This window comes from Bos indicus, chromosome 2 (assembly GCF_029378745.1).
Source record: "Bos indicus isolate NIAB-ARS_2022 breed Sahiwal x Tharparkar chromosome 2, NIAB-ARS_B.indTharparkar_mat_pri_1.0, whole genome shotgun sequence".
In the NCBI taxonomy this organism is placed as follows: domain Eukaryota; kingdom Metazoa; phylum Chordata; class Mammalia; order Artiodactyla; family Bovidae; genus Bos; species Bos indicus.
In genome coordinates, this window is record NC_091761.1 from 119460252 (window position 1) to 119488098 (window position 27847).

At 45.8% G+C, this 27847-nt stretch overlaps 1 protein-coding gene across 1 annotated transcript; it reads left to right on the forward strand.

Annotated features, from left to right (window-relative positions):
• COPS7B (COP9 signalosome subunit 7B) lies at positions 1–27847 on the forward strand. The gene is made up of 9 exons (XM_019978575.2): positions 1–149; positions 3648–3803; positions 4712–4976; positions 6676–6853; positions 10674–10749; positions 14255–14343; positions 16274–16476; positions 19542–19647; positions 26614–27847. The coding sequence occupies exons 4-9, from the start codon at positions 6692–6694 to the stop codon at positions 26770–26772; spliced, it is 795 nt and encodes a 264-aa protein (XP_019834134.1). The 5' UTR covers positions 1–149; positions 3648–3803; positions 4712–4976; positions 6676–6691; the 3' UTR covers positions 26773–27847.

Here is a 27847-nt window from a genome sequence, read left to right on the forward strand (position 1 = left end):
CTCAGTTCCTCTAACTTCGATTCCAGTGTGCCGCAAAGTGTGCGCAAATCCATAAATCTGCTTGTAGGCTTGGTGGTTTCTGAATCCCAGGGGTTGAAACCAGGCGGGAAGATCCTCTTCAGCCTCAAAAGATGACAGCCCACAGACAGGTAACTTCTATTTACATGGAACCCAGAAATCTCCTGCACATCATGGTAAGGCTGAAACAACAAACACAAACACTGATTAAATCATGAAAGAGAATGTAATAGAATGACTCCTTCAAGTCGTACTTGTTTGTTGGCCTGGGGAGCCGGTTAGGTATTTCGCAGGGATTTCTGGTGTGCTCCTGCGGTGGACCAAGAGATGTAAAGGTTGTGTACTCAGACTATCAATACAGTCAGAATTCAGAGGATTTGCTAATCCAACCTCTATTATTTTACGTATGAAGAAACTGAGGCCCAGAGAGGCAGAGAGATTGTCGGGGTCACAGAAAGTTGGGGCAGAGTTAGAATTCAGCTCTAAGACTCCTGCAGTCTGGGCTTTTTGCAGTACACTAGGGTAGTGATTATTTTTAGCAACATGGCTATGCGATCTTCCTCTCCTTGGTGAAGTTTTCCTATCAAGGTTGAAACACCCAGAGGATACTGTGGACAAAAAAATGTTGCCTGACATTTCAGTAAACAACAACAAACGTTGCCCACTGTCAAGCCGTCAGCCACTGAAGCCACCGCTGAAGATGGGCCCAGAGGAGGATTCAGGATGGAGAAAAATAGGAACTTGCCCTAGATAATTAAGATACATATCTAAGGAATGATGTCAATGAGCCCAGACAGTTGCATCTTCCCATGCATAGAAAACCACAGAAATCATCCATTTGAGTTCTCTGTTTCTTGTTAATTGGCAGTAATCTTTTGATGTTCAACTACAAGCTCTCTTTCAGCAAAAACTGCTATATATCCTGGCTCCTCCCTTACATATTTGGAGCAGTTCCTCAGGGCTATATGAGGCTGTCTCCTGGGCTATAGTCCTCAGTAAGGTCCCTGTATAAAACATAACTTGCAAGTTTTAGGTTGTGCGTTTTTCTTCAGTGGATATTAGGTGAACATTTATTTGGTGACTTTCCTACAAGTGAAGGAGTGCAGTGTTTGTTTATCCTCAGTCTAGGTAAGACTTGGTGTTTTGATTTGTTCTGTGTTCAAGGGCTTCCCTGGTAGCTCAGACAGTAAAGCTTTAATATGATTTCAGAAACTAGATAAATACTGTAGTTTAAGCTAAAGTTTCTTTAGCGATCTTATACTCTTTTTCTAGGCCTTCCTTCCTCTTCCTTTACTTCTTTTGCCCCTCTGGGCACCCACCTGATTTTTCCTTCCATGTAATTCAACAAACACCTTTTTCAGTTTCTGTTACTTGCCAGACTTTGTTGGTAGAAGGTGAAAGACATGGTCACTACCACCAGGAAGATAACCATGTAGTTAGGGAAATAAAGAGATTCCACTGGAATTCAAGATGAAATGGTAGGCATGGTACAAAAGAAAGGACATTAGAATGCTACAGAGGCCCCCATGGAAAGATACATTCAGTTGGCAAAACTTGATGGAGGAGGTGGCAGGGGTCTACGTTAAAATCTTTATCTGTAAATTGTTTTTGTTAATGAAATATAACACATACAGCAAGGGCACAATTTTTGCCTACGTATACACTTGTGTCATGAACCCCTAAATCCAGATAGAAAATGTTTGCAGCACCCCTTTGCCCCTTCCCAGTCATCCTTCCGTCCTGATAATCACTCTTCTGACTTCTATTACCATAGAACAGTTTTGCCTGTCCTTGAATTTAATTTATTTATGTATTATTTCTTTATTTTTGGCTGATCTGGTTCTGTGTTGCTGCACACTGGCTTTCTCTAGTTTAGGCGAGTGGGGGCTACTGGCTGGTTGCAGAGCCCTGGCTTCTTATCGTGGTGGTTTCTCTTGTTGCAGAGCATGGGCTCTAGGGCTGGCAGGCTCAGTAGTTGTGGTGCACGGGCCCTATTTCTCCACGGCTTGTGGGATCTTAGTTCCCAGACCAAGGACTGAACTTATGTCTTCTGCATTGGAGGGTGGATTCTTAACCACTGGACTACCAGGGAAGTCCCTTGAATTCCTATGTAATCATACACTATGTACAGTATAAGTCTGGCTTTTCTTGTTCAGTATTTTTGTGAGATTCATCTATGCTGTATGTGGCAGTAGCTAAGTTTTTTATTTTTACTTTTTAATTGCTAAGTAGTATTCCATTGTAGGTATGTAGCACTGTTTATCTTCTCTACTGTTCATGGACATTTAGGTTTTCGTTTACCAATTTTTGGCTTTTATTAACAGAGCTGCAGTGAACATTCTTAAACGGTTCTTTTTGTGGACTCGTGCACTTATTTCTAGGAGAGAAGTTTCTGGCTTGTCTGGAGGGTGTGTGATCAGCAATAGTAGATATTGCCAGTTTTCCAAAATATTTGTACCAATTTTCACCTTAAACAGCAACATAAGAGAGTTCTGGCTGACTCTTATCCTTGGCAATAGAGAGTGGTGTCAGTTTTTAAAAATCCTAGCCATTTTGACTAAAAGTGGTATCCCATTATGTTTTTGTTTACATTGTCTTTGGTGTTGAATCCTTGTCATATGCTTGTTGACTGTTTGCTATCCTCTTTTGTGAAGTGTTTGTTCAAGTCTTTTGTCCACTTTTTTAATTGGGCTGATTATCTTCTTGTTGATTTATAGTTCTTTATATGGTCTAGATACAGAGTTCCTTGTCTGATACACACTTTACAAATATCTTTTCCAAGTCTGTGTCCTGTCCCTTTAGTCTTGTACTGGTGTCTTTTGAGAAAGGGCAATTCTTAATTTTAATGAAGGGTCATAGTTCAGTGTTCCCTTTTCATGATTAGTACTTTTTTAATTGTTTAACTCTTTGCCTACATAGTTGGTGGAATTTTAGCAGACAAATATGAGGGAAGAGCACTGCACAAAGGAAGAGAGAGCAAGTCTGAGCCTAGGCCCTGGTGTCAGAGGCAAGATCTGAGTCCTGTTGTGTTGGGACGGCATGGAGTTTGAGCTCTGATGACGGGAGGGCAGTGAGACAAAGCTGGGTGGGGTGGGGGAGGCATCCTGAGCCTTCAAATATGAACATTATTCTGGAGGAAGCAGAGGCACAGCCAGAATATTTATGAACTTAAACAAGACTTATTAGTCCTCTTTCCAACACCAAATTTGTCCCTTTTCCTCCTCAGCCCTGTTCACTTACCACCACCTCCAGACAGCTCTGGCCTCCCCAGCCAGAATCCTGGGTGATATCTTCCATCTCTATCCCTGCATTCAACTGGTTGCCAGGATAGATTCTATGGTCTAAACGTCTCCAACAAGGACCTTTCTATTTCAAGCCCAACTGCTGCCACCTTTGTTCAAGATCTCACAATCTCTTAACCGGAATCCATCAGTCACCTCAAGGGTTTCCCAGCCTCTAGTTTTCTCCATATCCAGTCCATTCCTATAGCAGCTAGTGTCCAAAATGGCAATTATTCAGACCTCTCCACAGCTTAAAAACCTTTAGTAGCTCCCCAGTGCCTCTAAGATAAAAGAAAAACTCTTTTACATGGCTTGTCCTCTTTCTGATTTGCTTGCTCATTCTTCCAGGCTCAACTCAAGCCTCATTTCCTCTAGAAGGCTGCCTTGAATCACCTCTCCCCAGGGCACAGTCAGGAGAGCCTTGGCTGTACTTCTGGGATACCTGTGGCACCATCTGTCCTGGCCAGACAGGCCTGTCTCCCCCAGAACCATGAACTCTCCCAGGTAGGAACTTTGCTGTATTTAGGTTTTTATGGGTATAGTGCCTTGCATGTGGTTTCCAAGAACACAAGATGACCTGATGCTGGCTCTGCAGCCCCCATCTCTCACCCTGGGCTCCAGTCACTCTGGGTTTCTTTTTTGCATCAGTATACGCTACATAGTGCAGACCTTTTTTCTTCTCAGCTCTTGCCCATAAGATGCCCACTTTCTCTTCCCCAGTGCATTCTCTTCTGTGCTTCCAAAGTGGTGTCATCTCTCTCTCTCATAGCACTTAACAAATTGAAGCTTTTTGAGGGCAAGAACTTTATCTTCATAGAACCTTCTAGAACATAATAGGCACTAAAGAAATTTTCAAAATGAATGTGTTGGTGCTCCACACCTTTGCCGCTGTCTGATTTCTGCACTTGAATTCACGAAAGGTAAATAGGGTTTTGTTTTGTTTTCCCCTTCTCATTTTCAAGACCTTAGTCTGGTGCACACGTTAAAGGAGCCACCTTAGGTGTTCAGTTGCGTGGCATTCCTAGCTATCTTCCAGGGGCGTTGGTAAATACCAGATGCAACACCACAAATATCATTTTGGTCACAGAATCATGGTTGGTTCAACCCATCTTTTACTTATTTTTAAACATTTTCTGAATAGAGATGAAGAACATGGTCTTTGGCTTCAGAGAGCCTGGGTTTCAAAGCAGACTTCGACACACTGGCCTTTGGATCTGAAAAAATGGGAATAATGTTACAGGCCTGGAGTTGTTTTAAGAATTCAACCAGACGGTGTACAGCATTCGGCGCAAAGATGCTCTGTACCCCATGGGTAGCCACAGTTCTGCAGGGAGAATGGATTTAGGGCTCAAAGCTGCTGATGGCAATGGTTTGGGCCCCCAGTCCTGTCTAGGCTGCATTCCTCTCCTCAGGACCCCCACCCCAGCCGGCTCGGACCCCCTTTCTCTGGTGGAGGCCTCACTGGAGCTCCGAGGCTGCGAACGCGACAGAGGAACCGAGTGTGGGCGGAACTCGAGTGTAGCGGCGGGAGGCTTCCGGGGGAGCCGCAAGGGCAACGGGTCGGCGGAGGCAGAAAAGCGTCGGACGCCGGGCCGATCATGGACGCTTGACAACCTACAGGCAGGCGCCGGGAGGCCAAGCCAGCGACCGAGAGGACAGAGAGGCGGCCGAGGACAGGTAGGGGCCGGCGAGAGGGTGGGGCCCGGCGCGCCAGTCGCAGCTGGGCGGTCAGGCCTAGCGCCAGCCGTGGGAAAAGCCCGCGGCTACACCGCCCCGCCCCCGCCCCGGAGCGCGCCCCTCCGCTCCTCACCCTGCACCCGCGGCCCTGCGCGGTACACGCCGCCCGCCCTAAAGCCCACCCCAGCCCGCGACCCTCAGCGTCCGCACCGTGCTTGCTCTCGCTTCCCCACCCGCAAAGGCTGCGACTTTGCCCCTCTGCGGTCCATGAAAATAGCGCCCCCCGCAGGACGGGAATTCTCCCCTGAGTTCCTAGCCGCCTCCTTGGGCCCTCCCACTCCAGAGGAAAGCGGTTATCAGCACCTCCTTATTATCTCTTTGCCCCCACGGGGTTTGCTTTTCAGGCCGAGATTTTTTTTGAGGGACCGAAGTTGTGTCCATGTTTTTACCCCTTCTCCATGCCCTATCATTTAGTGTCCTCACACATCTCCACTTGGAAGGGAGGTTTTTGTTTTTTCCTCTCCGAACACATCACCTTCCCCCGACATCTCCCTCATACCCTCTCCTCTTCTCCCTCCAGTTTCCCCTTCCCTTAGCAACCTTTATTCCTTTTATTTAGCACTTCATTTTTTTCTGTTTCCAACAAGACCTTCTTAAGTAACCCTGGTGAAACGACATACTTGTTCCTGTAATACTGTGAAAGGACTGCAGCTCTTGGTGCCTGCCTGCAAAGGAAAACTTAGTTTCTCTTGCACCAAGCTATCCTTTTTCGGTTTGTTCTCTTCTTCCCTCTACTACTCCTTCATTTTGTCACACTGCCCAGGATATATCATTCTTAGAGAAGTGATCTTTTCTTATGTAGGATTCCTGTAGAGTAGATATACAATGTGTGTATGTTCACATACACTCAGCTTGTAGTCAGTAGATTTTACAATCGAGGAACCCTCCTGTCCTAATGTCTTCAGGATGGCTATACTGTATCTTCATTGTTTCCTCAAATCTTTTTATTGTTTTCTGGAGGTTTTCTACAAATTCTGAAGTCGTATTTTGTGAAATGTCACATACCGGTAGGAGGCCAAATAAAGGGATTTTCCACATGGACTTAAAGAGCATGTGTGTGTGTATTTTCTTAGTTTGAATATGTTGCTCTTTATCTTTCAAGATGATCCTCCTCTCCCCTTTTCTATTCAGTCAGTGATTTTGTTGATTAAATGCATCGTCTTTCTTGTCTGCCTTTTATTTTTCCTTATCTGTATCTGGTTGTAGGTGGGATTCTAATGATACAATGGAAGCTATAACTGATTGCTTTTGCTTACAACTGATGCCTCTGTGTTTTGACAAGATTCTCTGCTTCTTAACCAGAGTCTAAAAATGAGGTGAATATAAGACAGCTACTGAGATACTCCTGTGTGTTTCTTCAGGTCTTGGTTAGGTTTAAGGGCTTCGAAGGTGCTGCCTTTGGGGAAGGGTCAGATGGAATAAAGTGGCTTTTATTAAATGTTTCAAACCTCAGAATAAGGACCAAATCCCTGTAACTCCAGGTTAGACCCTACCATGTCACAAAGTGAGATCTGGACTCAGGACCTGTTTTTTCTTTTTGAATACTGCAAGACTATTCTGATGTCTGATCCAGCATGAAATAAGCATAGATTTTGCAAAGGAGGAGGAAAAATGACTGAAACGCTTTTCTTTTGGACAGATCTCAAGGCCAGAGAATGGCAGGTGAACAGAAGCCCTCAAGTAACCTCCTGGAACAGTTTATCTTACTAGCCAAAGGTACCAGTGGTTCAGCTCTCACTGCTCTCATAAGCCAAGTTTTGGAGGCTCCTGGAGTATATGTCTTCGGAGAACTGCTGGAGCTGGCCAACGTGCAGGAGGTAAGGGCAGTTTTCAGACAATATCTTCTTTGTTTTAAACCTTCCTGAGATTCTCCAGGCTTCCAGGGATTATTGGTGCTGAAGCATTGTGGACCTGTGAGGTGCTATTTTTGAGCAAGGGATGGAAATTGGTAAGGCAGGGGAAGTGAGTGGGGATGAAATTCTGGGCTCCTTCTGGTCAGTATTTTCATCTGAATTTGGAGTAAATTGAGATTAGTAGTAGTGTTAGTTGCTCAGTCGTATCTGACTTTTTGTGACCCTGTGGACTGTAGCCTGCTAGGCTCCTCTGTCCATGGAATTCTCCAGGCAAGAATACTAGAGTGGGTTGCCATTCCCTTTGCCAAGGGATCTTCCTGTCTTCCTGACCCAGGGATCGAACCCGGGTCTCCTGCACTGCAGACAGATTCTTTACTGTCTGAGTCACCAGAGAAGTGGTAGTAATTTGAAAGATAGGGGAAAAATCCAGTTGAACCTGATAAATTAGAAAAGTATAGTATCAGCATGAATGATGTTACTGGTAGTTCCAGTCATTCTTAGGGACAAAAAGCCTCCGGTGTAAATATGGACATTGAAGATTGGTCAGGCACATACGTAGCAGGAAGTATTTGTTATTGAGCATGAGATGGGCATGGATAAAGAATATTTTATTTCTGTGAAAAAGGCAGTTGAGTGCTAAAGATGTGTAAAAACAATATGACATGAAAAGCTGGGAAGTAGTCCTTTTTGCTTTGTTTGCTTGTTTGTTTGGTAGGTTATTAAAACCTTGGGTATCACCTTTGGTTGTTGTATCTTAAAAATGTGAATAACCAGGTGGAACAGAGCTGTAAAGGATCCCATACTTTTCCACCTCTGTTTTCCACCTAGGATATTTTCATATTTATTGATTAATGCTTTTATGTTGATTGATTTAAAAGTCTGGTGACATCTTTATTACATACTTTATTGTATTACATACTTTATTACACCCGGAGCTCTTGGAGTGGAAGGCTGGCTTCCTCTACACTGTCAGAGCTCTTTCCTGGTTGCCCAGTGTCACTCCTGCTCTGCTGAAGGCTGCCATGTACAGGTCTGGGTGGTCCTTGTTCTTGAGGATCAGGTGCATGATGCTACTTAGAGTTGCCCGGGCTTTCTTGTCGATGGTGGTCCACATAAGTGGGGTGACTGACTTTTGCTGGCCAGTTCTTCAGTTCATGACAGTAGGACACATGCCTTTGCCGTTGGCTGCTGGCTTCATGCTTATAGCCCTGCTGTTAGTCAGCCCGTTGTAGCAAAAGGAGTTGGGTCTTCAGGTTACTGGACTTGGGTTGTACATGTGCTCATTCCTCTTGATTAAGAAGCTCGAGCAGTTCCGCTGGATCATCCCGTGCAGATGTATGGGTGTGGCATCAGTTCCTGTCCCTGCAACAGTTGAAAACAGAAAGACCCACTTTTTTTTTAATTGTAAATTTTTATTTAACATCAGACTGGCTTGCTGGACTGTAAGCTCTGTGAGGGTAAGGTCTGTTCTGCCCACTGTTGTTTTCTTAGAGCTTCTTATGTACCCTGACACACCATAGACTTTCAGTAAAAATTTAATTACCAGAGATAGAAAAGGAATCCTGTGAGGAAAATTTAAGAAAATTTAAGTTCTTTTTTTTTTTTAAAGACTTAATTGTTTTAGATCAGTTTTAGATTTACAGCAAAATTGAGAGGGAGGTGCAGAGAGTTCTAACATATCCCTTGCTCTCATGCATGCATGGCCTGCCCCGTTACCAATGTCCCCCACCAGTGTGGAATGTCACTGATGCATGATCATCACCCAGAGACCAGAGTTTCTGTTAGGGTTCACACTTGGTGTTGTGCAGTCCATGGGTTGTGTGTGTGTGTGTGTGTGTGTGTGTGTGTGTGTGTGTGTGTGTGTGCTCAGGCATGTCTGACTCTTTGAGACCCCATGGACTATAGCCCATCAGGCTTCTCTGTCCATGGGATTTCCCAGGCAAGAATACTGGAGTGGGTTGTCATGCCCTCCTCCAGGGGATCTTCCTGACCTAGGGATTGAACCCATGTCTCTTGTGTCCCCTCCATTGGCAGGTGGATTCTTTACCATGGCACTACCTGGAAAGCCGTGGATTTAGAGAAGTGTTTGATGACATGTATCTACCATTACAGTATCAGGGAGAGCGTTTCACTGCCCACAAGATTCTCTTCCTCCCCTGTAATCCCTGACAACCACTGATGTTTTTACTTTTCTCAGAATGTCATATAGTTGGAAACATACATATGTAGCCTTTTCAGATTGGCTTCTTTCACTTAGTAATATTGCATTTAAATTTCCACCATGTCTTTTTGTGGTTTGATAGGTCATCATCTTTCAAAAGAAGAGATGGCCAGGTTTGTGAAAAGCCTGAATGAATATAAACAAGTAGTTGTTTTTTATGGAAGTTTGGGTAAGAGGAGATGGATGAAAATTAAAGTCAGAAAGATGTTACTGATTTGGGCCAGTGGGAGAAATTTTGGAGTGTCTGTCCTAGAGAAAATAGTCTTTTATGGCTGGTTTTGAAATTGTCTATCTGAAAAGTAGGGGCTAGATTTGATGGTCTCATCCACTTCTGATTCAGGACCTCAGGAGATTCTTGATAATCTGAGAAAGTAGGCCAGGGTATTAGGATGTCAGAGTTCTCATTGGCATGCTCAGCAGAACACCTTTATCTTCCCACAGTTGATGTTCTTTCCATTTATGAGCTGGGAATAAGCTAGTTGCCTTCCAGTGGTCAGAAATTATAGATGTAGTTTTCGGAACCTTTTAAAGTTGAGTGGTATTATTATCGGTGTCCACAGAATGCCAATTGGTTCCTGTTTAGACTTTCCTGAGTTTGGTAAATTGGGAGAGTAACAGGTCATATTTGCGAGTAGGGAAAGCACACAGTTATGGTGACTGGCAGCAGAGCAGAGCAGAGCAGGACCTCTTTCCTTTTTCTTCCGCAGTTAGTATTAGCGAGGAGCTGCTGCTGCTGGACGCTTCAGTCGTGTCCAACTCTGTGCGACCCCATAGACGGCAGCCCACCAGGCTCCCCCGTCCCTGGGATTCTCCAGGCAAGAACACTGGAGTGGGTTGCCATTTCCTTCTCTAATACATGAAAGTGAAAAGTGAAAGTGAAGTCTCTCAGTCGTATCCGACTCTTAGCGACCCCATGGATTGCAGCCTACCAGCCTCCTCCATCCATGGGATTTTCCAGGCAAGAGTACTGGAGTGGGGTGCCATTGCCTTCTCCAATTAGCGAGGAGCAGGTAATTTTAATGAACAGTTTTGTTTGGGGCTGGCGGATAGCCTGGTTTCCTGTCCCAGCTGGGCTGTGCTGTCGAATCTTAGGCTTTGCTAATCTCTGGCATTCATAGTCCACTTGTAGGCCTTGAAACTTGGAGCCACCCCTGTACTTTTTTCAGTTTGGATTAAGGGTGACTTACCCTGTATCCATCAAGCTGGGGTGTTGACAAAGATGCTCCAGTCCTTGTTTCAATGGTGGGGAACGCTGAGAAAATTCCACTTGCTCCCAGTGCTTATTGCTTTGTGTGCATGTGTGCGCATCTATGTGACAAAAGTAGTTCCTTGGGCAAGCTGGGTAGAGTGTAAAGTGTGTATTCCTGAGAGAGAGAATTTAAATATGGGCCCTTAATAACCTTATTTATTTTTTCCCAAAGAATCAGAGTTGGGAGGGATCTCAGGGACCAAGCAATAACACAGTACAGAACTGAGGCCTGTGATCACCTGCCCTCTGCTCAAATGCTACAGTGATGGGTAGACAGCTCACTCTGTGAACGGTTTTCTTTTTTCCCTCCTCAGCTTGCAGAAGGAGCCAACGCTGCTTACTTGCAGTTGCTGAATCTGTTTGCCTATGGAACATACCCCGATTACATAGGTGAGTTGGTAACATCCTCCAGTCTTCTCTCCACTATGTTACTCTGCCTGGATGTGTTGTCTTCCCGAGGCTCACTGAGGTCTGGGGTATAATGGGGTGGGCACTTACCTGGCTGTTTCTCATCTCACTGTGCTCTGTAGGTGACATCCCATGATGACCTTGGTTCCCTCCTTTTATTTCCCAGTGGGTTAAAGGGGGCTGTGTTTATGCTCATACATAAATACAGCCCTTGTTTTTTTTCAGATGAGGTTCTTGAGGACTGGTATTGGTAGAGCACTTGGAGTGTTGTGAAATGTCAGAATACCATTTGGAAAGTCTTTAAGTGTTAAATATTATCTAAATACCATCACCATATTGAAGAAGGTTTGGAAAATAGGGAAAAAAGTCACTTGTAGTTGTACCACCCATAACCACTGTTCATTTTATGGTCCTGGACTTTTTCTCCCTTGTGCTTATGATTTCTGTAGGTGTAATTAGATTACGTGTACAATTTTATATCTGGCTTTATTCACTTATTTCATAGGCGTTTATCCATGTTTTACGCCTTTATCAGATCAGATCAGTCGCTCAGTCGTGTCCGACTCTTTGCGACCCCATGAATCGCAGCACGCCAGGCTTCCCTGTCCATCACCAACTCCCGGAGTGCACTCAGACTCACGTCCGTCGAGTCAGTGATGCCATCCAGCCATCTCATCCTCTGTCGTCCCCTTCTCCTCCTGCCCCCAATCCCTCCCAGCATCAGAGTCTTTTCCAATGAGTCAACTCTTCACATGAGGTGGTCAAAGTACTGGAGTTCCAGCTTTAGCATCATTCCTTCCAAAGAAATCCCAGGGCTGATCTTCAGAATGGACTGGTTGGATCTCCTTGCAGTCCAAGGGACTCTCAAGATTCTTCTCCAACACCACAATTCCAAAGCATCAATTCTTCGGGGCTCAGCCTTCTTCACAGTCCAACTCTCACATCCATACATGACCACAGGAAAAACCATAGCCTTGACTAGATGGTCCTTTGTTGGCAAAGTAATGTCTCTGCTTTTCAATATGCTATCTAGGTTGGTCATAACTTTCCTCCCAAGGAGTAAGTGTCTTTTAATTTCATGGCTGCAGTCACCACCTGTAGTGATTTTGAAGCCCAGAAAAATAAAGTCTGACACTGTTTCCACTGTTTCCCCATCTTTTTCCCATGAAGTGGTGGGACTGGATGCCATGATCTTCGTTTTCTGAATGTTGAGCTTTAAGCCAACTTTTTAAGTCTCCACTTTCACTTTCATCAAGAGGCTTTTGAGTTCCTCTTCACTTTCTGCCATAAGGATGGTGTCATCTGCATATCTGAGGTTATTGATATTTCTCCCGGCAATCTTGATTCCAGCTTGTGTTTCTTCCAGTCCAGCGTTTCTCATGATGTACTCTGCATATAAGTTAAATAAACAGGGTGACAATATACAGCCTTGACGAACTCCTTTTCCTATTTGGAACCAGTCTGTTGTTCCATGTCCATTTCTAACTGTTGCTTCCTGATTGTTCCATGTCCAATTCTAACTGTTAATTCCTGACCTGCATACAGATTTCTCAAGAGGCAGGTCAGGTGGTCTGGTATTCCCATCTCTTTAAGAATTTTCCACAGTTTATTGTGATCCACACAGCAGAAATAGATGTTTTTATGGAACTCTCTTGCTTTTTCCATGATCCAGTGGATGTTGGCAATTTGATCTCTGGTTCCTCTGCCTTTTCTAAAACCAGCTTGAACATCAGGAAGTTCACGGTTCACATATTGCTGAAGCCTGGCTTGGAGAATTTTGAGTATTACTTTACTATACGTCTTTATAGTCATTTTTAATATTCTATAATCTAATACTCCATAATCTACTTACCTAGTTCTCTTTTCTAGATCATTTGAGTCATTGTAAATTATTGTACAGCATTGTCATTGTAACTGTCAGGAATGAGGTACATGCATGTCCATACACTAACTCATATTCCACTCAAGGCGTTTTTGTCTGGCTTTCCTAGTTTATTTTAGTGGTATGACATAGACCTGGCAGTTTATTTCAGTGGTATGACTCAAGGTCTTCACTGTGGTATCCCTGACTGCTTTTTCTCTCACTTTCTTTCTCCCTGGTCACTTCTACTTAACTCTTTGCTGCCATCACACTGGACAGTTTGCCACTTGCTAGTTTTTTCTGACCTTCACTTTGTTCCAGTGAGTGAATCCTTTGTTTCTGTCCTCACTAGAGAGCAGCATTTTACAGACTCTGGAACCAGGATTCTTGGCTTTTATACTCTGTCTCCACTTCCACCAGTTGTGTGTCCTTTGGCAAAATAAGTGATCTTCAGTACCTCAGTCCCCTCATCTGTCAGAGGGGAGTAATAAAAAGGTCCACAATCCTTTATTTGCACTTCTTGGGCTGGATGTTTCATCATTTAGAATTTTAGGGATTCTAAAAAGGTTATATGATTTTAAAAAGTTGTATGATGCATATACTTTTTTATGTAACACCCTTGAGAGATGTGGGCAAAACCAGTAGTCAAATGCATTCAAGTTTTGCAGCAAAACAAATGACTGTTCACAACAAATGGGATTAAAAAGCCTAACTCAGTTTAGGTCAGGAATTGCCATCACGTGAATTTCAGCAGGGTGCTCAAGGGGAAAAAAAGGCAGTTTGGATTCACCAGTTGGAATCTAGAATTATGAGTAAGGAACCGAAGACATTTGGAATCTGATTTGTGGGGTGGTTGTGAGGACTCCCTGGTTGTGTGTGTGTACGTGTGGATCTGTGTGTGCACTTGCACTAAGTACAACTTGCCGTCTGTTCCCTTGGTTGCTGCCATCGCAGTTGTTTTCATTATTGCCATTGCTCACATTGTGCCCGTCCTTCCACAGTCATCCAAAGCTCCACCTTTTTTTCTTTTTCTCTCCTATCTCCCCAGTGTGATTGCACTGACTTGTGCGCTCTCTTTTTCCCTTTCTTCTTCTCACCCTCTTGTCGTTTTCTGGTAACTTGTACCTTTCTTCTGGTAGTTCTCCTGCATTTGTAGCTGTTGAAATGTCAGATGACAACTGAGGACAAGTCCAAGGCCATTGAATTGCCCAACTGTGGGTGGTGGTTGGTGCTTCTGGAGTTGTGGAGTGCAGCAGCCCTGATAAGGCCCATCTTATTCCCCTTGAATCACTTAAGATAGTGCATTGTACATAACAGGTACGCTGGGAAGACATTGAAAATAGTATTTCATTAAGATAATTTTCATATCATTTTGTGCAGTCATGCCTGGCTTCTTAGGAGACCCAGCTTCTTAGGTGTAGAGATTCAGTTTTTTTCTTCTTTGGAAGCACATGGTCTTTGAGTGAAGACAGGAGGCGCTTATGGAACATTTGCCTCATGAGTAAGTGCAGAGGCATGACAGTGATTCAGTAGTAGGTTTGATGTGGGGAGTTTGTGTGCTTATTCCGTGAAGAAATCCTAATTTTGTTTTGTGTCTTGATTTTTGTGGTGGGTGGGACTGAGCAGCCAACAAGGAGAGCCTGCCAGAACTGAGCACAGCTCAGCAGAACAAGCTGAAACACCTTACCATCGTGAGCTTGGCGTCGAGGATGAAGGTATGGCCCCAGCCCTTTCCTGTCTTCTTCCTCACCTCGAGGCAGGTGTCTCGTTGGCATCAGTGTGGAAACTCCCAGCTGCACACGGTAGAGTTGCATCATAAATGCATAAAATTTGTCTGGCAAAGGACAAAAGAGAATAAGATAGCAGTTAAAATAGTGTAGATAATTACTCACGATTCCATTTAGGAAAAGTATGCCCAGGAGTGATGTGAATCAGCAGGTCTCAGCTCTGGCATGCCGTGGTACCCCACGTGCTCAAGCATTTGCCGTGCTTAAAGGAGACTGCTGTTTTAAGATGCAGATTTTTCAAACAGCAAGGCATCTGAAGGCAAGTTAACCACTTCAGCTGTTACTCAATACGCAGTGAACTGTTCTGTGCTGGAGGAATAACCTGTGTGTTGGACTTACTGAGAGGTCGATTTTTTAATAGGCTGCCTTCCTCTGGGGATTTTCAAGGTTGAATATACTGATTGGAATTTTTTGCCTTATATGCTAACTTCTGACCCTAACCTCCTGTAAAATACCACACCACTGTGTCTCTGAGGTCTTTGCCCCACTCAGTTTAGGTGACATGCAACCATCTGCTCATAGCCATTAACAAAGAAGATCCAGGTTCAGTCAATTTATAGTTGGGTTTTGGCTCTCTGCTCAATCCTAACCTAAATGTCTTAAGTTTTCATGAAGATGTGCCTTTGAAAAAGTTTGCTTTTTGCATTTTCCTTCTGTGATTGAGCCAGAAAGATGTATATTTGTTCTTGGATTGTTGTTTTCACTTATTAATATTATTTTATCTGGTCTAATCACAGATTTCTGATTCTCAGCTGGGCATTACAGGTGGGAGGCCTAATTTGTTAGGAAATGAGGACCTGAACTTTTTTTTTCCTTTTGTCCTGGTCATGGACTTCTCAAGTATAGCAAAGAGTAGTAGTGACTCTTTACCTCATGTTTGCAACCTCTCATTGTAAGCCCATGTACCAACTCTGGATTTCAGACCTTTAGTCATAGAACACCCCTCAGGTAGGTTTGTCATATTCTCTGCATACATCTTCCTCCTGTCTGTTTCGCAGATTTGATTGCTCTGTTAATTTTCAAGCAAATAGTGATGTGTCAGAGGAGTTGCAGAAAACTGGGTATTTAAATATCCATTTTCCTTGGAGTCATGCAGAATTTTGGTACAGCCCATTACAGGACTACTACTGGGGAGTTGACTTTGTTGGGTAAGAGACTAAGAAAGCAAATGTAAATTTCAGGATGACCCCTGAGCCGGCAGTACCCAGTGGCCACCTGTAGGTGGGTGTGTTAGCCTGTAAGTTTTTAAAATTTTTGCTCTGCTGGGCAAGCAGCCAGTTTGTCTCTCTGGTGTCTGAGATTGTTTGGAGTTTTTTGATGACCTAGCATGTTACACAAATTCTGCAAGCTTCCAGAAGGCAGCACAGTGCCAGATACTGAGTATTTCTCTCTTCTCAGCTGAAAGGTGAGCAACGTCCACTAGGCAGAGGATGGAGGAGAATGCATTCCTAGATACTGTGGGTCTGGTTTGGATCCCACCGGTCTCACAGCTCTTTTATCCATCTCTTGTTGCCATGAGTGAAAGTCACTCAGTCGTGTCCAACTCTTTGTGATCCCATGGACTCTACAGTCCATGGAATTCTCTAGACCAGAATTACTGGAGTGGGTAGCCTTTCCCCTCTTTAGGGGATCTTCCCAACCCAGGATTGGAACCCAGACCTCCTGCATTGCAGGCACATTCTTTACCAGCTGAGCCACTGGGGAAGCCCAGATCTCACCGCACTGTAAATGTTAATAATTACCACTGGACCGCACTTCCCAAAGCCCTGAGGCAGACGTTGGCTATCTGGGTAATAACTTGAATTTTCTTGAATGTTTACCAGTGGTTTTGTAAGTATGATGCATACCTTCTGCACAGTGTATCCCTTACTCCGTGCTGCTGAAGGACCTGGAGATGCGGAACCTCCGGGAACTGGAGGACCTCATCATTGAGGCAGTCTACACTGACATCATCCAGGGCAAGCTGGACCAGCGAAACCAGCTGCTGGAAGTGGATTTCTGCATTGGCCGTGACATCCGAAAGAAAGATATCAATAATATTGTCAAGACCTTGCATGAATGGTGAGGCTCCAAGAAGGGGGCGCCCCCACCTTTGTTGTTGTTTAGTCGCTAGGTTGTGTCTGACTCTTTCGTGACCCCAAGGGCTGTAGCCTGCCAGGCTCCTCTGTCCATGGGATTTCCCAGATGAGAATCCTAGAGTGGGTTGCCATTTCCTTCTCCAGGGGATTTTCCTGACCCAGGGCTCAAACCCACATCTCCTGCACTGCAGGCGGATTCTTGACCACTGAGCCACCAGGGAAGCCAACTGCCCCCTGCCGCCCGCCTTTAGGAAGGGGATATCTAGCCTGGCCTTTGGGCTTCTATTTGGGGAAATGTGGTCTTCAGGTATCAGCGGGGGCTGCCTGGGTGCTGGGATCTTGGGATAGCAAGCAGGGTGTGAGCTGCATTTGTGACTATATCTGTGTGACAGCAAGAATCACTTCAGGCTGCCTAATGTCATAGTTGTAAAATTGTTCTTGTCCTGTGCAACTGGGGGCTATTTAGCAGCAGGCTGTGAAATGCCCAGGGTTGGTAGGTGGAGTCTTTTAAGCCTGAAACTGATCCTATTGCTTCACAGACTCACCCTCAGCCTTCAACCAAGCTGGGGAATTTGTGTCAGTAAGATTTTGTGGATAAGAGAACCATATTCAGCATCAGTAACATTGGGCTGCTACTGCTGCTAAGTTGCTTCAGTCGTGTCCGACTCTGTGTGACCCCACAGACGGCAGCCCACTAGGCTCCCCCGTCCCTGGGATTCTCCAGGCAAGAACACTGGAGTGGGTTGCCATTGCCTTCTCCAATGCATGAAAGTGAAAAGTGAAATGAAGTCGCTCAGTCGTGTCCGACTCAGCGACGCCATGGATTGCAGCCTACCAGGCTCCTCCGTCCATGGGATTTTCCAGGCAAGAGTACTGGAGTGGGGTGCCATTGTTGTAAAACCCCATGAGGGATATTGAAGACAAGGAATGGGTTATTCTAAATTGGGATATAGACCCAGGTATAGAATATTTGATAACCGTATTCTGGTATATAAAAAGGAGTGGGACATTTGCACATAAACTATTTTAATGGAATTGGATGCTTGTGAAAGCTGTTGCACATTCTATAAGAATTTGTTATAGTTATTAAAAACCGAGTTGTGAAGGAGGGCCAGGATGAGAGTATAGTTGGAGGTGAGAAGAGTACAGTTGCAGGTGGGCTCATGTCATTTTTGAGATCATGAAACAGGGCAGGTAGACTTTGGGCAAGGGGTGGGGGTGGGGGTGAAAACTGTCTTTAAACAGACTGACTCTCCGGCTTAGCCGCAGGAGGTGCATATCAGGGAGGTACAGCCCGGCTTTGACCTTCTAGAGGCTTCCCTCGCTGCAGCTCCTGTCAGACCCCCAGGCTGTTGCTGCCCACACTTCACCCAGGGTTCCGTCCTAGGTGTGACTCCATACATCTTCCCTTTACAACATGTGACACATACAGGAGCTTTCAAAAGATTGTAAAACTGTTAAGTCAGAATAGATGGGAAAGAAACTTATAATGTACCCCTAACACGAACATGGTCTGGAAGAGAAGCTTTCGGTATCTAGTCCTGCTGAAGTTGGCTGTCTGTTTCTGTCTTTGAGATGACCGACACAGTTTTCACCTCCAACATCTGGCGTCAACATATTTGCACTCAGGGCTCTCCTAGCTCCCATCCCAGGGTGTCTACGAATTCTTACCCCTTGTTTTTAGGCATTGGAATCAGATTTGAAACAAAGCTGGTACGTAGAGTGGTTCCACAGGTATGGCAGGATGTTCACAACTGCTGACTCTGAAATGGAGGGGAGGTGGGTATTTACTGTACTACAGCTTCAACTGTTTTTTTTTTTAAGGCTTAAAATGTATTTTAATAAGTTTAGGTTGCATTATTTCATTTCTCAGAAAAACTTCAAAGGTACTAGGGACAAATCAAACATGGTACACCAATAAAAATGCACAGCATAACTCCCTAAGATAGGCAAAGCTAAGAGCTACCGTCTGACATTCAGCATACAGCAGCCCTGTTCTCAAGATTGTACTAGGCCTGTCAAGAAAGTTGTGAATGGCAACATCACAGACACAAAAGGGCCATTTCTGGGTTGTCCTTACCCAAGGAAAAGATGGAGGCAAGTTTAACACAAGATTTTTTAAAGATAACACTAAATGAAAATCTCTAAGAGAAAATGTCTTCCTTCGGACATGAAAGGATAATATATGGGACATAACAGAACCATATGTGTGTTGTCTGTGACCTCTGTGGACATGTGCCTGGATTCCCACCTGGGAGTGATTGGAGCAGTGGGGCCAAGGTCACTGTGGGTGTTTGGTTTTTGTGGTATATGTGGCAGGATCTCTGGGGTGAGACAGTGCACTAAGTCGTTTCCGACTCTTGCGACCCCATGGACTGTAGCCTGCCAGGCTCCTCTGTCTATGGGATTCTCCAGGCAAGAATACTCGAGTGGGTTGCCATTTCCTTCTCCCAACTGTTTTTTTTTACATTTTAAAATTTTCAAAATAAAAAGTGTGGAAAATGAAATAATGAGGAGGTGGGTGGCAACCAGGAAATAACACACTTCTAAGAAAAAGGGCAATCTTCAAAATAGAATGCTTTTAGAAAATAATTTTTTCTGATGAGAAAACTGATCAATCATTGCCACCTGTGCAGTCTCTCCTGATTCCTTTAATTGCATGGTCTGTGGGACACGTAGGTTGGAAATTGAAGCTGTATTCTAAGAAACCACCCCAGGGACTTCCTTGGTGGTCCTGTGGTTAAGACTCCGTGCTCCCACTGCTGGGGGCGAGGGTTTGATCCCTGGTTGGGGAACTAAGATCTTGCATTCTGCATGCCATGGTCAAAAATAAACTCTTAGGAAACTGCTCCATATCCTCTGTGTTTGTTTCCATATGCCTTGTCTTATGTATTTAGTAACAACGTGTCCTGTGGCAGGATTGAAGGGGCAAGAGCCCCTGCAGACGGAATGTTCCAGCAAGCGTCTATGGAGTTGGGGAGGGAGATTTGGGAGACTGGTGGACTCCCAGGCTTCTCTGCAGCTCAGGGCTGGTTCTCTCCTGTGTAGGTGTGATGGCTGTGAGGCTGTCCTGCTGGGCATCGAGCAGCAAGTTCTGAGAGCCAACCAGTACAAGGAGAACCACAGCCGAACTCAGCAGCAAGTAGAGGCCGAGGTAAGGCAGGGGGTGTCTGTCCCCACTCCCAGGTATCCCTGTTCCTTTTCTCGTGAATCTTGGCGTAGATGAAGCGCTCACGAGCGGGCCCTGGGCAAGGTGCTCAGGTAGAGGACAGTGTGACCCATCCCTGGGCTTGGTGCTCTCCGTCTCCTTTCTGATTCCCGGTCGCCAGAGGGTGAGTGGGCTTGGAGACCAGCATGTTGTAATTGCTCAGCTCACACACACTTTGCAGCTGCAGAGCACAAGAAACGAGTTTGGGGATGGCCTTCAGGGTGGATGGAAGGTTGATGGTTACTAGGCTGGGTAGATGGCGGGGTGAGGCTGGGCTGAGGCACCTGGCATCCAGGCCTAATGCTGCTCTGCTCCTCGGCTGTGTGGTGGGTACACTATGTTCGTTTTATTCTTCTCTAATCTGTGCGTGTTTGTCATAACCTTTGAAAATGCATCATATGTTTTATCCTGAACAAGGAAGAAAGGGAAAAGATTCGATGAATGAAACACAAGTGAAGGTAAAATTTGTGATTGTGGTATTAGACACCTGGTTATTCAGGACACTTTTAGCCTCTGGGGAGATGCAGGCTCCAGCCCTGGAGTGAATGGGCATTTGTGAGACTGTAGCCTGGACACCCGTGTGAGTCATCTCCCAATTTGTTTGGAGCCCTGAAGATCAGAATTTTAGCACTGAAAGTTCTGTTCTGGTATGATGGAGCTTGAGGCATTAATGATATTTAATGAATTTTAAAAGTCAGGTGTCCTAGAGTATGGCAGACTGGAACCCAGAGTTAGAGGTAAGGAACATAAGAAATAGGTGGTCATGCCTTTCAAAGGGGGATTTGTGAAATTTGAAGATTTCCCCTACTCTGTTGTATGTATTTCTTAAAAATAAAACCTGTGTCTTATTTAAATTAAAACCTGATCTTTGTAAGATCAGCTCTTTGCCCCCTGCCTCACATGATTGTTGTATATTTCAGGCACACCCTGTTTCAGTGAACTGCTGAAGTCTGCTTTTCACAAACCAGAGAGAATTTATGTGCACAAACACCCATGTATACTACACAGGCACACCTACTTTGGGAATGTTCCACCTGTTGTAAATTTTTAACCCTACTTCTTGCAGGAGAAGTGTGATCTATATTCAATTTAGCATTAGTCAAAGACAGAAACAATTAGGAAAGTAAGCCTTCTGCTCCTCTAGTGAGCTCTGTGATCCCCTGTTGAAGATTGTAGTTTCTTCTTTGACCTGGGATTGATGTCTGAGCGAAGTAGGAAAGGCTAGTCTCTCTCCTCTTCACTGACTGTTCCCTGTAAATCAGACCCCGGAAATAGGAGATTTAGAGGCAAAATGCTCACTTGACCTGGGATCACCTGAAACGCTCTTTAACCTGGTTGGTCGCCCAGGAGGAGCCTGATAGCTGCCGGCTGCCCCAGTGTGGTTGGAGTGCAGTGAAGTGAAAGTCACTGAATCGTGTCCGACTCTTTGTGACCCTGTGATACAGGCCATGGAATTCTCCAGGCCAGAATTCTGGAGTGGATAGCCTTTCCCTTCTCCAGGGGATCTTCCCAACCCAGGGATTGAATCCAGGTCTCCTGCATTGCAGGTGATTCTTTCTTTGTTTTTTTTTTTAATATAAATTTATTTATTTTAATTGGAGGTTAATTACTTTACAATATTGTATTGGTTTTGCCATACATCAATATGAATCCGCCACAGGTATACACGTGTTCCCCATCCTGAACCCCCCTCCCTCCTTGCAGGCGATTCTTTACCAGCTGAGCCACAAGGGAAGCCCAAGAATACTGGAGTGGGTAGCCTATCCCTTCTCCAGCAGATCTTCCCAACTCAAGAATCGAACCAGGGTGATTGGACTGCTGCTAATTGTGTGTCAGGTGGTGGGCTTGATTGTGGTGGTTTGCCAAAATGAATGATACTAGTTGTAGAACTTTGAATGGCTCCAGTTTATTTCCATAATAAATGGCATCTCATGAAAGAAGACACTGATTGCCTAATGTGGAAGCCCGACCAGTACTTAGACAACAGTGTGGACTCCTTAAAGTACGGTTATTAAACGAGAGAGCCAGCACGTGTGGACTTGGCTGTCAGCAGTCCGCTACTGGAAAACACAGCTGCTCCAGCTGGTAGGGCCTGATGCTGCCACCAGGTGGCAGTAAGGGCTTGCTTAAGTGCAAGAGAAAGAAATTTGAGCCAACTAGAGGACTTTTTGGAGAAGGAAATGGCAACCCACTTGCCTGGATTCTTGCCTGGAGAATCCCAGGGACAGTGGAGCCTGGTGGGCTGCCGTCTATGGGGTCGCACAGAGTCGGACACGACTGAAGTGACTTAACAGTAGCAGCAGAGGACTCTTGCCTGGAAAATCCCATGGACGGAGGAGCCTGGTGGGCTGCAGTCCATGGGGTCGCTAAGAGTTGGACACAACTGAGCGACTTCCCTTTCACCTTTCACGCATTGGAGAAGGAAAAGGCAACCCACTCCAGTGTTCTTGCCTGGAGAATCCCAGGGACAGCGGAGCCTGGTGGGCTGCCGTCTATGGGGTCGCACAGAGTCAGACACGACTGAAGCGACTTAGCAGCAGCAGCAGCAGAGGACAGGGAAGCCTGGCGTGCTGTAGTCCATGGGGTCACAAAGAATTGGACACAACTTAGCAATTGAACATCGACAACAATAACCAAGGTCACCTCCACTACCAATTAAGGCAGCCTTCTAATTTGGTCTTTCCTGGTGGCTCAGACAGTGAAGAATCTGCTTGTAATGCAGGAGACCTGGATTTGATCCCTGGGCCGAGAGGATACCGTGGAAAAGGGCATGGAAGCCCTCTCCAGGATTCTTGCCTGGGAAATATCCCATGGACAGAGGAGCCTGGCGGGCCACAGTCCATGGGGTCGCAAAGAGTTGGACATGACTGAGCAACTAACACTTTCACTTTTCACTAATTTGATACTCTTCTAGGAAATCTAGAGCAGAAACCTCTGAGAAGAGTAGGAGCGTGGTCAAAGCCCAGAGCCTTGTCAGTTTTTCTAAATGCATGACCTGGCTGCTACATGTAGCTCACTAAGTATTTGTTGACTTGAAAACAGATCTACCACCAAGTTGTAATTTTGTTCTATTCTGCTTGTATTTATGCTTCTGTTACTCTTAACTTTTTTAGTCATCTTCTCAACTAAGTTGATCTTTATTTATTTTTAAGTTAGATTGGTGTTCTCAGAGGGGAAAACTTCCATGTTTTTTTTTCCCTCAAATCTTATAACAGCAAACTTCTGGTGGCTATTAGCTTTAAGAGCTTTCCCTCTTAGTGAAGTCAGCCCCATGCAAACTGCCTAAGAATATTCTCTCATTTTAGTCTTTCACAGAAATAACACAAACTAATTAGTCACAATGCTAGCATACCTGCAGGAGATAAAGCAGTGATGTCACGAACTGTTTGTCATCCCCGAGCAAATGCTCTGGAGGGAGGTATTGGTCACCTCCACAAAGTACCTCATCACTTATATTTGATTTTGGAATGTATTCTTCTTCATATTTGAATGTGCTTATAAGTCTGATGTTCTGTGGAACGTCAATATATAGCTCTTGCTGCATTTACAAGATAAGCCATTTTCCAGTCAGGTAGGTAATACAGCATAACTGGACAAAGTACACTCTTTTCTTTCAATATGGAAAATCCTCCAGAAGCTGAGTTAGTGACAGACCTAGAGCGCATTGGCTGTTAGCGTGTACTTCCCGTGCCTCCTGAGAGGCTTCTTGCCGTCTCCCTGGTCTCCTTTTTCTGTGTGGCCCTTTCCCCACTATGCGCTCTACTCATGTTGTCTGCCTTTGCTCGGCCCCACAGCTCAAAGGTGTCTTCCTGCCCTGAGCTGTCTCGATTCCCCTTTCACCTGAGTATCTAAAGTCTCTAGTAGAGCTAGGCTGTGATTGTGTCAGCACATGCAGTCCCATGTGAGAATCCGGCGCTCATAATCTGAGGGACCTGACAAACTCTAGGTCATCTGGGGTAATGGGATGGTTCTGGCCTGCAAGCCAGACTGCTCAAGGAAGAAAATTAGAAGGCAGCACGGCATTGAGGCCAAAGAGGTCCAGCCTGTGGGATAGCAATCATTGTTTCAAGAGTGGCTCTGTGAAGGCAGAGTTAGACTTCTCAGGATTGTTCCATGGAGCTGAGACAGGCTTAATTGACGGACCTGCCTGAGTGGCCAGTCTTGGGTTCTAAAAGGAGGTGTCTATGGTTAGACCTGGGGAGTTATTACAGAAAGCTGGTTGACTCTCCCTTCAACTCTGAGAGTCTGTAACTGGCTCAGCAGTCTCCTTTGTAAGTTCCGTGTGTTTTAAATGCCAACAGTCAAACTGATTGAGCATGGTATATGCATAACGACCCACTGTGAGCCATGTTATGACCCACTCCCACCCCCACCCCATCCAGCTGAGGCCTTGTGAGGATAAAGGGCCTCATTTCTTCAGGAAGCCCTCTTTTCACCTAGGTTTGTTTACCCGACTGTGGAGGGCTCAGCTTTGTCAGCGTGTAGTCTCACTGTAGGAAGCTAGATGTGAACCCCTGAAACAGAGGAGACATAGCATGTAGGAGGCCGCCATCTGACAGTGAGCGGCGCTGCCAGGCAGTGTAATTGAGGGGAGACAGGTCAGCGTGGGCGAGTGGTCAGGGTGGGTTTGTGGAAGAGGTGGGGTTGGAGGGGGCTAGTGAAGGAGGAGGCTTGCCCAGGCTGGAATGACAGGGTGTGCAGGACAGGTAGCCAGGTAGAGGGAAATGACTGCTCCTGTGTGTGTGGCTGGGGACTTGGTGTGGCTCGAATGGGGGGCATGTGTTGCGAAGGGAAGGATGGTACAAGGTCTTGAGTGGCATGTCAGAAATGGAGAACAAGCCAGATTTGTCCTTGAGGTAGGTCTCATTTCTTCATGTGGCATGCCAGTGTCACTGAGCACCCAGAATATCAGCTTATTGGGAGATAAGTTTCTATAAGAAACTGAAGAGGTAAATAGGCACTTGGAGTGTTGTTTTATAAAGCAGTGATAACTGAGAAGTCACATTTCTTAATCTCTCCTCCACGGCCATCAAATACGCCTTGAAGTAAGAGAAAGAGTGGCAGGCTGTCCACTTGCTTCACATTCTTTGCTCACTACCTCACCTCTCCTGAACAGGAGATAACAGAGCAGCAGTGAGCCCGGGAACGTGGGATGCCCGGGGTCCTGAGATGGCATGTCTGGGCCTGGCTGACACCGGATGCACCCAGCCTTGGATTCGGTGGCCCTCTGTGTCCACTGTCCCCGTCCACAGTCCTCTGTTGATGCTCCTCTTAGAAATGCCATTGAGATGACTGAGGGGACAGCAGTGTTGAGGCGTGGCTGTTCCTACATCTTAGAACAACAAAAAACAAAATGACCTGCAGTCTAGTCTAGGCCCATTCCACAGATGACAGCTCTCCTCCAGGAACCTAATTTTTATGTTGCTTTCCTTTCTGCATTTGGACTGTCTCTTACTCAAGCTCCTGATACTCTGCCTGTTGAGAAGTGTTGACAGTAATAGCTCCCTTCTTGTTCTATAAGAAACCAGGGCTTCTTCCTAGAGAACACAGAAGCCACCAAACAGGGGAAGCTGCTTACTCTTACTAACAGGCATACACCTTTCTCTGCACCAGCTTTCTCCTCTTTCTTCCTTCTAATGATTGGGGGAAAAAGTTGATATTTCCTCTTCTGTTTTTCTTCCCTTTATTATTATTCTCAGCTAGCTGAAGGTCAAAGGTATGAATGATCCTTTAGAACTGGCGTTGGGAAATGTGTATAATATGGGCATAGGAGCTCATAGTTTGTAGGACAAGTTGGTACAGTCATGTTTCAGAAGGCAGTATAGCAGTAGTTACTAAAGTAAAATGTGTAAACCCTTTGATCTGGAAAGCTCCACAGGTGTTCACAAAAGTATGCCAAGGCTGTTCATTGAAGCACCATACATAAGTGGAAAGCAAGCTAGGAACTAATTAAGAAATGGTAGAACATTCATTGGAGAAGGAAATGGCAACCCACTCCAGTGTTCTTGCCTGGGGAATCCCAGGGACCGGGGAGCCTGGTGGGCTGCCGTCTACGGGGTCGCACAGAGTTGGACACGACTGAAGCGACTTAGCAGAACATTCATAGAACAGTACACCCATGTTACTGTATAGGATATGTTCAGGAGGAGGTGCTTAAATATCCGTTAAGAAAGGTCTGCTGAAAACAGTACTGTGATTTCATTTTTCTTTGACTACCTTTTTTGCCATTGGTCACTTAGTTGGCTGAAGTTTACCTTCTAGTTGCTTATTCAAGGAAGAAAATATTAGTTGCTCAGTCGTGTTCTTTGGACCCCACGGAATGCAGCGCACCAGGCTCCTGTGTCCATGGAATTCTCCAGGCAAGAATACTGGAGTGGGTTGCCATTCCCTTCTCCAGGGGATCTTCCCAACCCAGGAATTGAACCCAGGTCTCCTGCATTGCAGGCTGATTCTTTACCATCAGAGCCACCAGGGAAGCCGAAATAAAGGCTCATGCAATTGTATTCCAAAGTTCTTGTGAAAGTAGTCTGCGGTTTCATACCTGAAAGCGGTCAGCTGAGTATAGCATCTCGTGTCCCCCTTTCTTTTTCTGTGGCCATTTTAGTCAGTGCTTTCTCTCACCTGCTCTGTTGTACCTTTTTGCCAAATGGTCCACTACCACTTGGCTTGTTTCCCATTTTCAACCAAGAAAGCGTCATTAGTTCCGCTTTTCTGCTCCACTCACTTCCACATAATCTTCTCTGAGTAGCCCCTGCTTGAGGGTTTCCCCTCGCGTGGGTTTCTGAAGATAATCTCAGGTCTTCTTGCAGAGGGCTCTGGTTTCTTCGCTGAGTGGCCCCCGTTGTTGCAGGAGCAACTTGTGAGTTTCTGGCACGTACGGGCTGAGCACGCCAATTCTCTGTCTCCCTCCAGGTTACCAACATTAAGAAGACCCTCAAAGCTACCGCGTCCTCCTCGGCTCAGGAGATGGAACAGCAGTTGGCCGAACGAGAGTGTCCCCCTCACGCCGAGCAGAGGCAGCCCACTAAGAAGATGTCCAAAGTGAAAGGTCTGGTCTCCAGCCGCCACTAGGGCAGGCTGGGGCAGCTGGCACTCACCAGGCCTGGGTCAGGTGGGGAGGGGACACCGAGGGCCTTCTTCCTCCCCTCTCCACCTTCCGTGAGTTCCAGACCTGCCCGTGCCCTCACCAGCGCCTCCCCCCTCGTTGGTACTGTTCCAGAAGAACCGTTAAGTCCCTCCCCACCAGCCCACCGCCCCTGTCCCCAGTTGCTCCCTTCAGACTCAGGGGCTCCACGGATGCCATCCCAACAGGGCCGACACTGCCCAGCTTCCCTCCAGGAGGTTCTCGTTCCTGTCTAAGGGCTTGTCTCCCAGTTTTCCTTTTGCTTCGTGTCATTTTGTCAGGCTGTTCATAAGCCAGAAGCAGCTTTAACCGGCCCACAGGGATGGGTGCTCTCTGAGTGAGGGGGGCGCCTTCCTTCTCCAGCCCCTTGTACACAGTACCCACAGAGGTGTGGGCGCTCTCTAGTAGCCAGGTATCAAAATGCTTCTTTTTCCCTCTCCTGCCTTACTCCTTGTTGGCAGCTCCAATCAGGCCATGGAGGGATGCCGACGCTGGGCTGTGTTTACTAAACCTGCGGGTTTTCAGCCTCTTAATGCCCAGCTCCAATCTCTCATTAGCTGGGAGCACTGGGCTGTCTTTACCCCTGGTATCTGAGCACCAGTGCTGGGTTGCCATGGGTCTGCTGGGTGGCAGAAGTCTCTTCTGGCTTGGTGTTCTCTGCTGGCTTCGCTCCCTGCTGCCTTTTGACTACTCAGACTGGCCTTTGGTGTGAAGGCCCCGGCTGCCCACAGAGGCTGTCTGCCAACATTCGCTCTCCCGAGGTCTTTAATTCCTCCCGGCTGCATCTGTGGTGGGGATGGTGTGTCGTGGTCCCTCTGGTGAAGGATTTGTTGCTGCTTCTGTTTCTTTCTTCCCACCCTCCCTGGCTGGTGACCCAGAGCCCTCTGATGATGGCATTCTCCTGGCAAGAGAAAAGGACTTGACTAGTAGCCTTTCTGAACTTGAACAGTTTCAGGTTATATTTTAATTTTTTTTTTTTTTGTACAGGTTCTGATTCTAATACATTTCAACATGCTTTTTTTC

Excerpts from the sequence above, each read along its gene's own strand:
- COPS7B (XM_019978575.2), top strand. The coding sequence starts at position 6,692 with ATGGCAGGTGAACAGAAGCCCTCAAGTAACCTCCTGGAACAGTTTATC. Across the intron at positions 14,344-16,273 it reads GCTTGGCGTCGAGGATGAAG|TGTATCCCTTACTCCGTGCT; the intron begins GTATGGCCCCAG and ends CCTTCTGCACAG. Across the intron at positions 19,648-26,613 it reads AGCAGCAAGTAGAGGCCGAG|GTTACCAACATTAAGAAGAC; the intron begins GTAAGGCAGGGG and ends GTCTCCCTCCAG.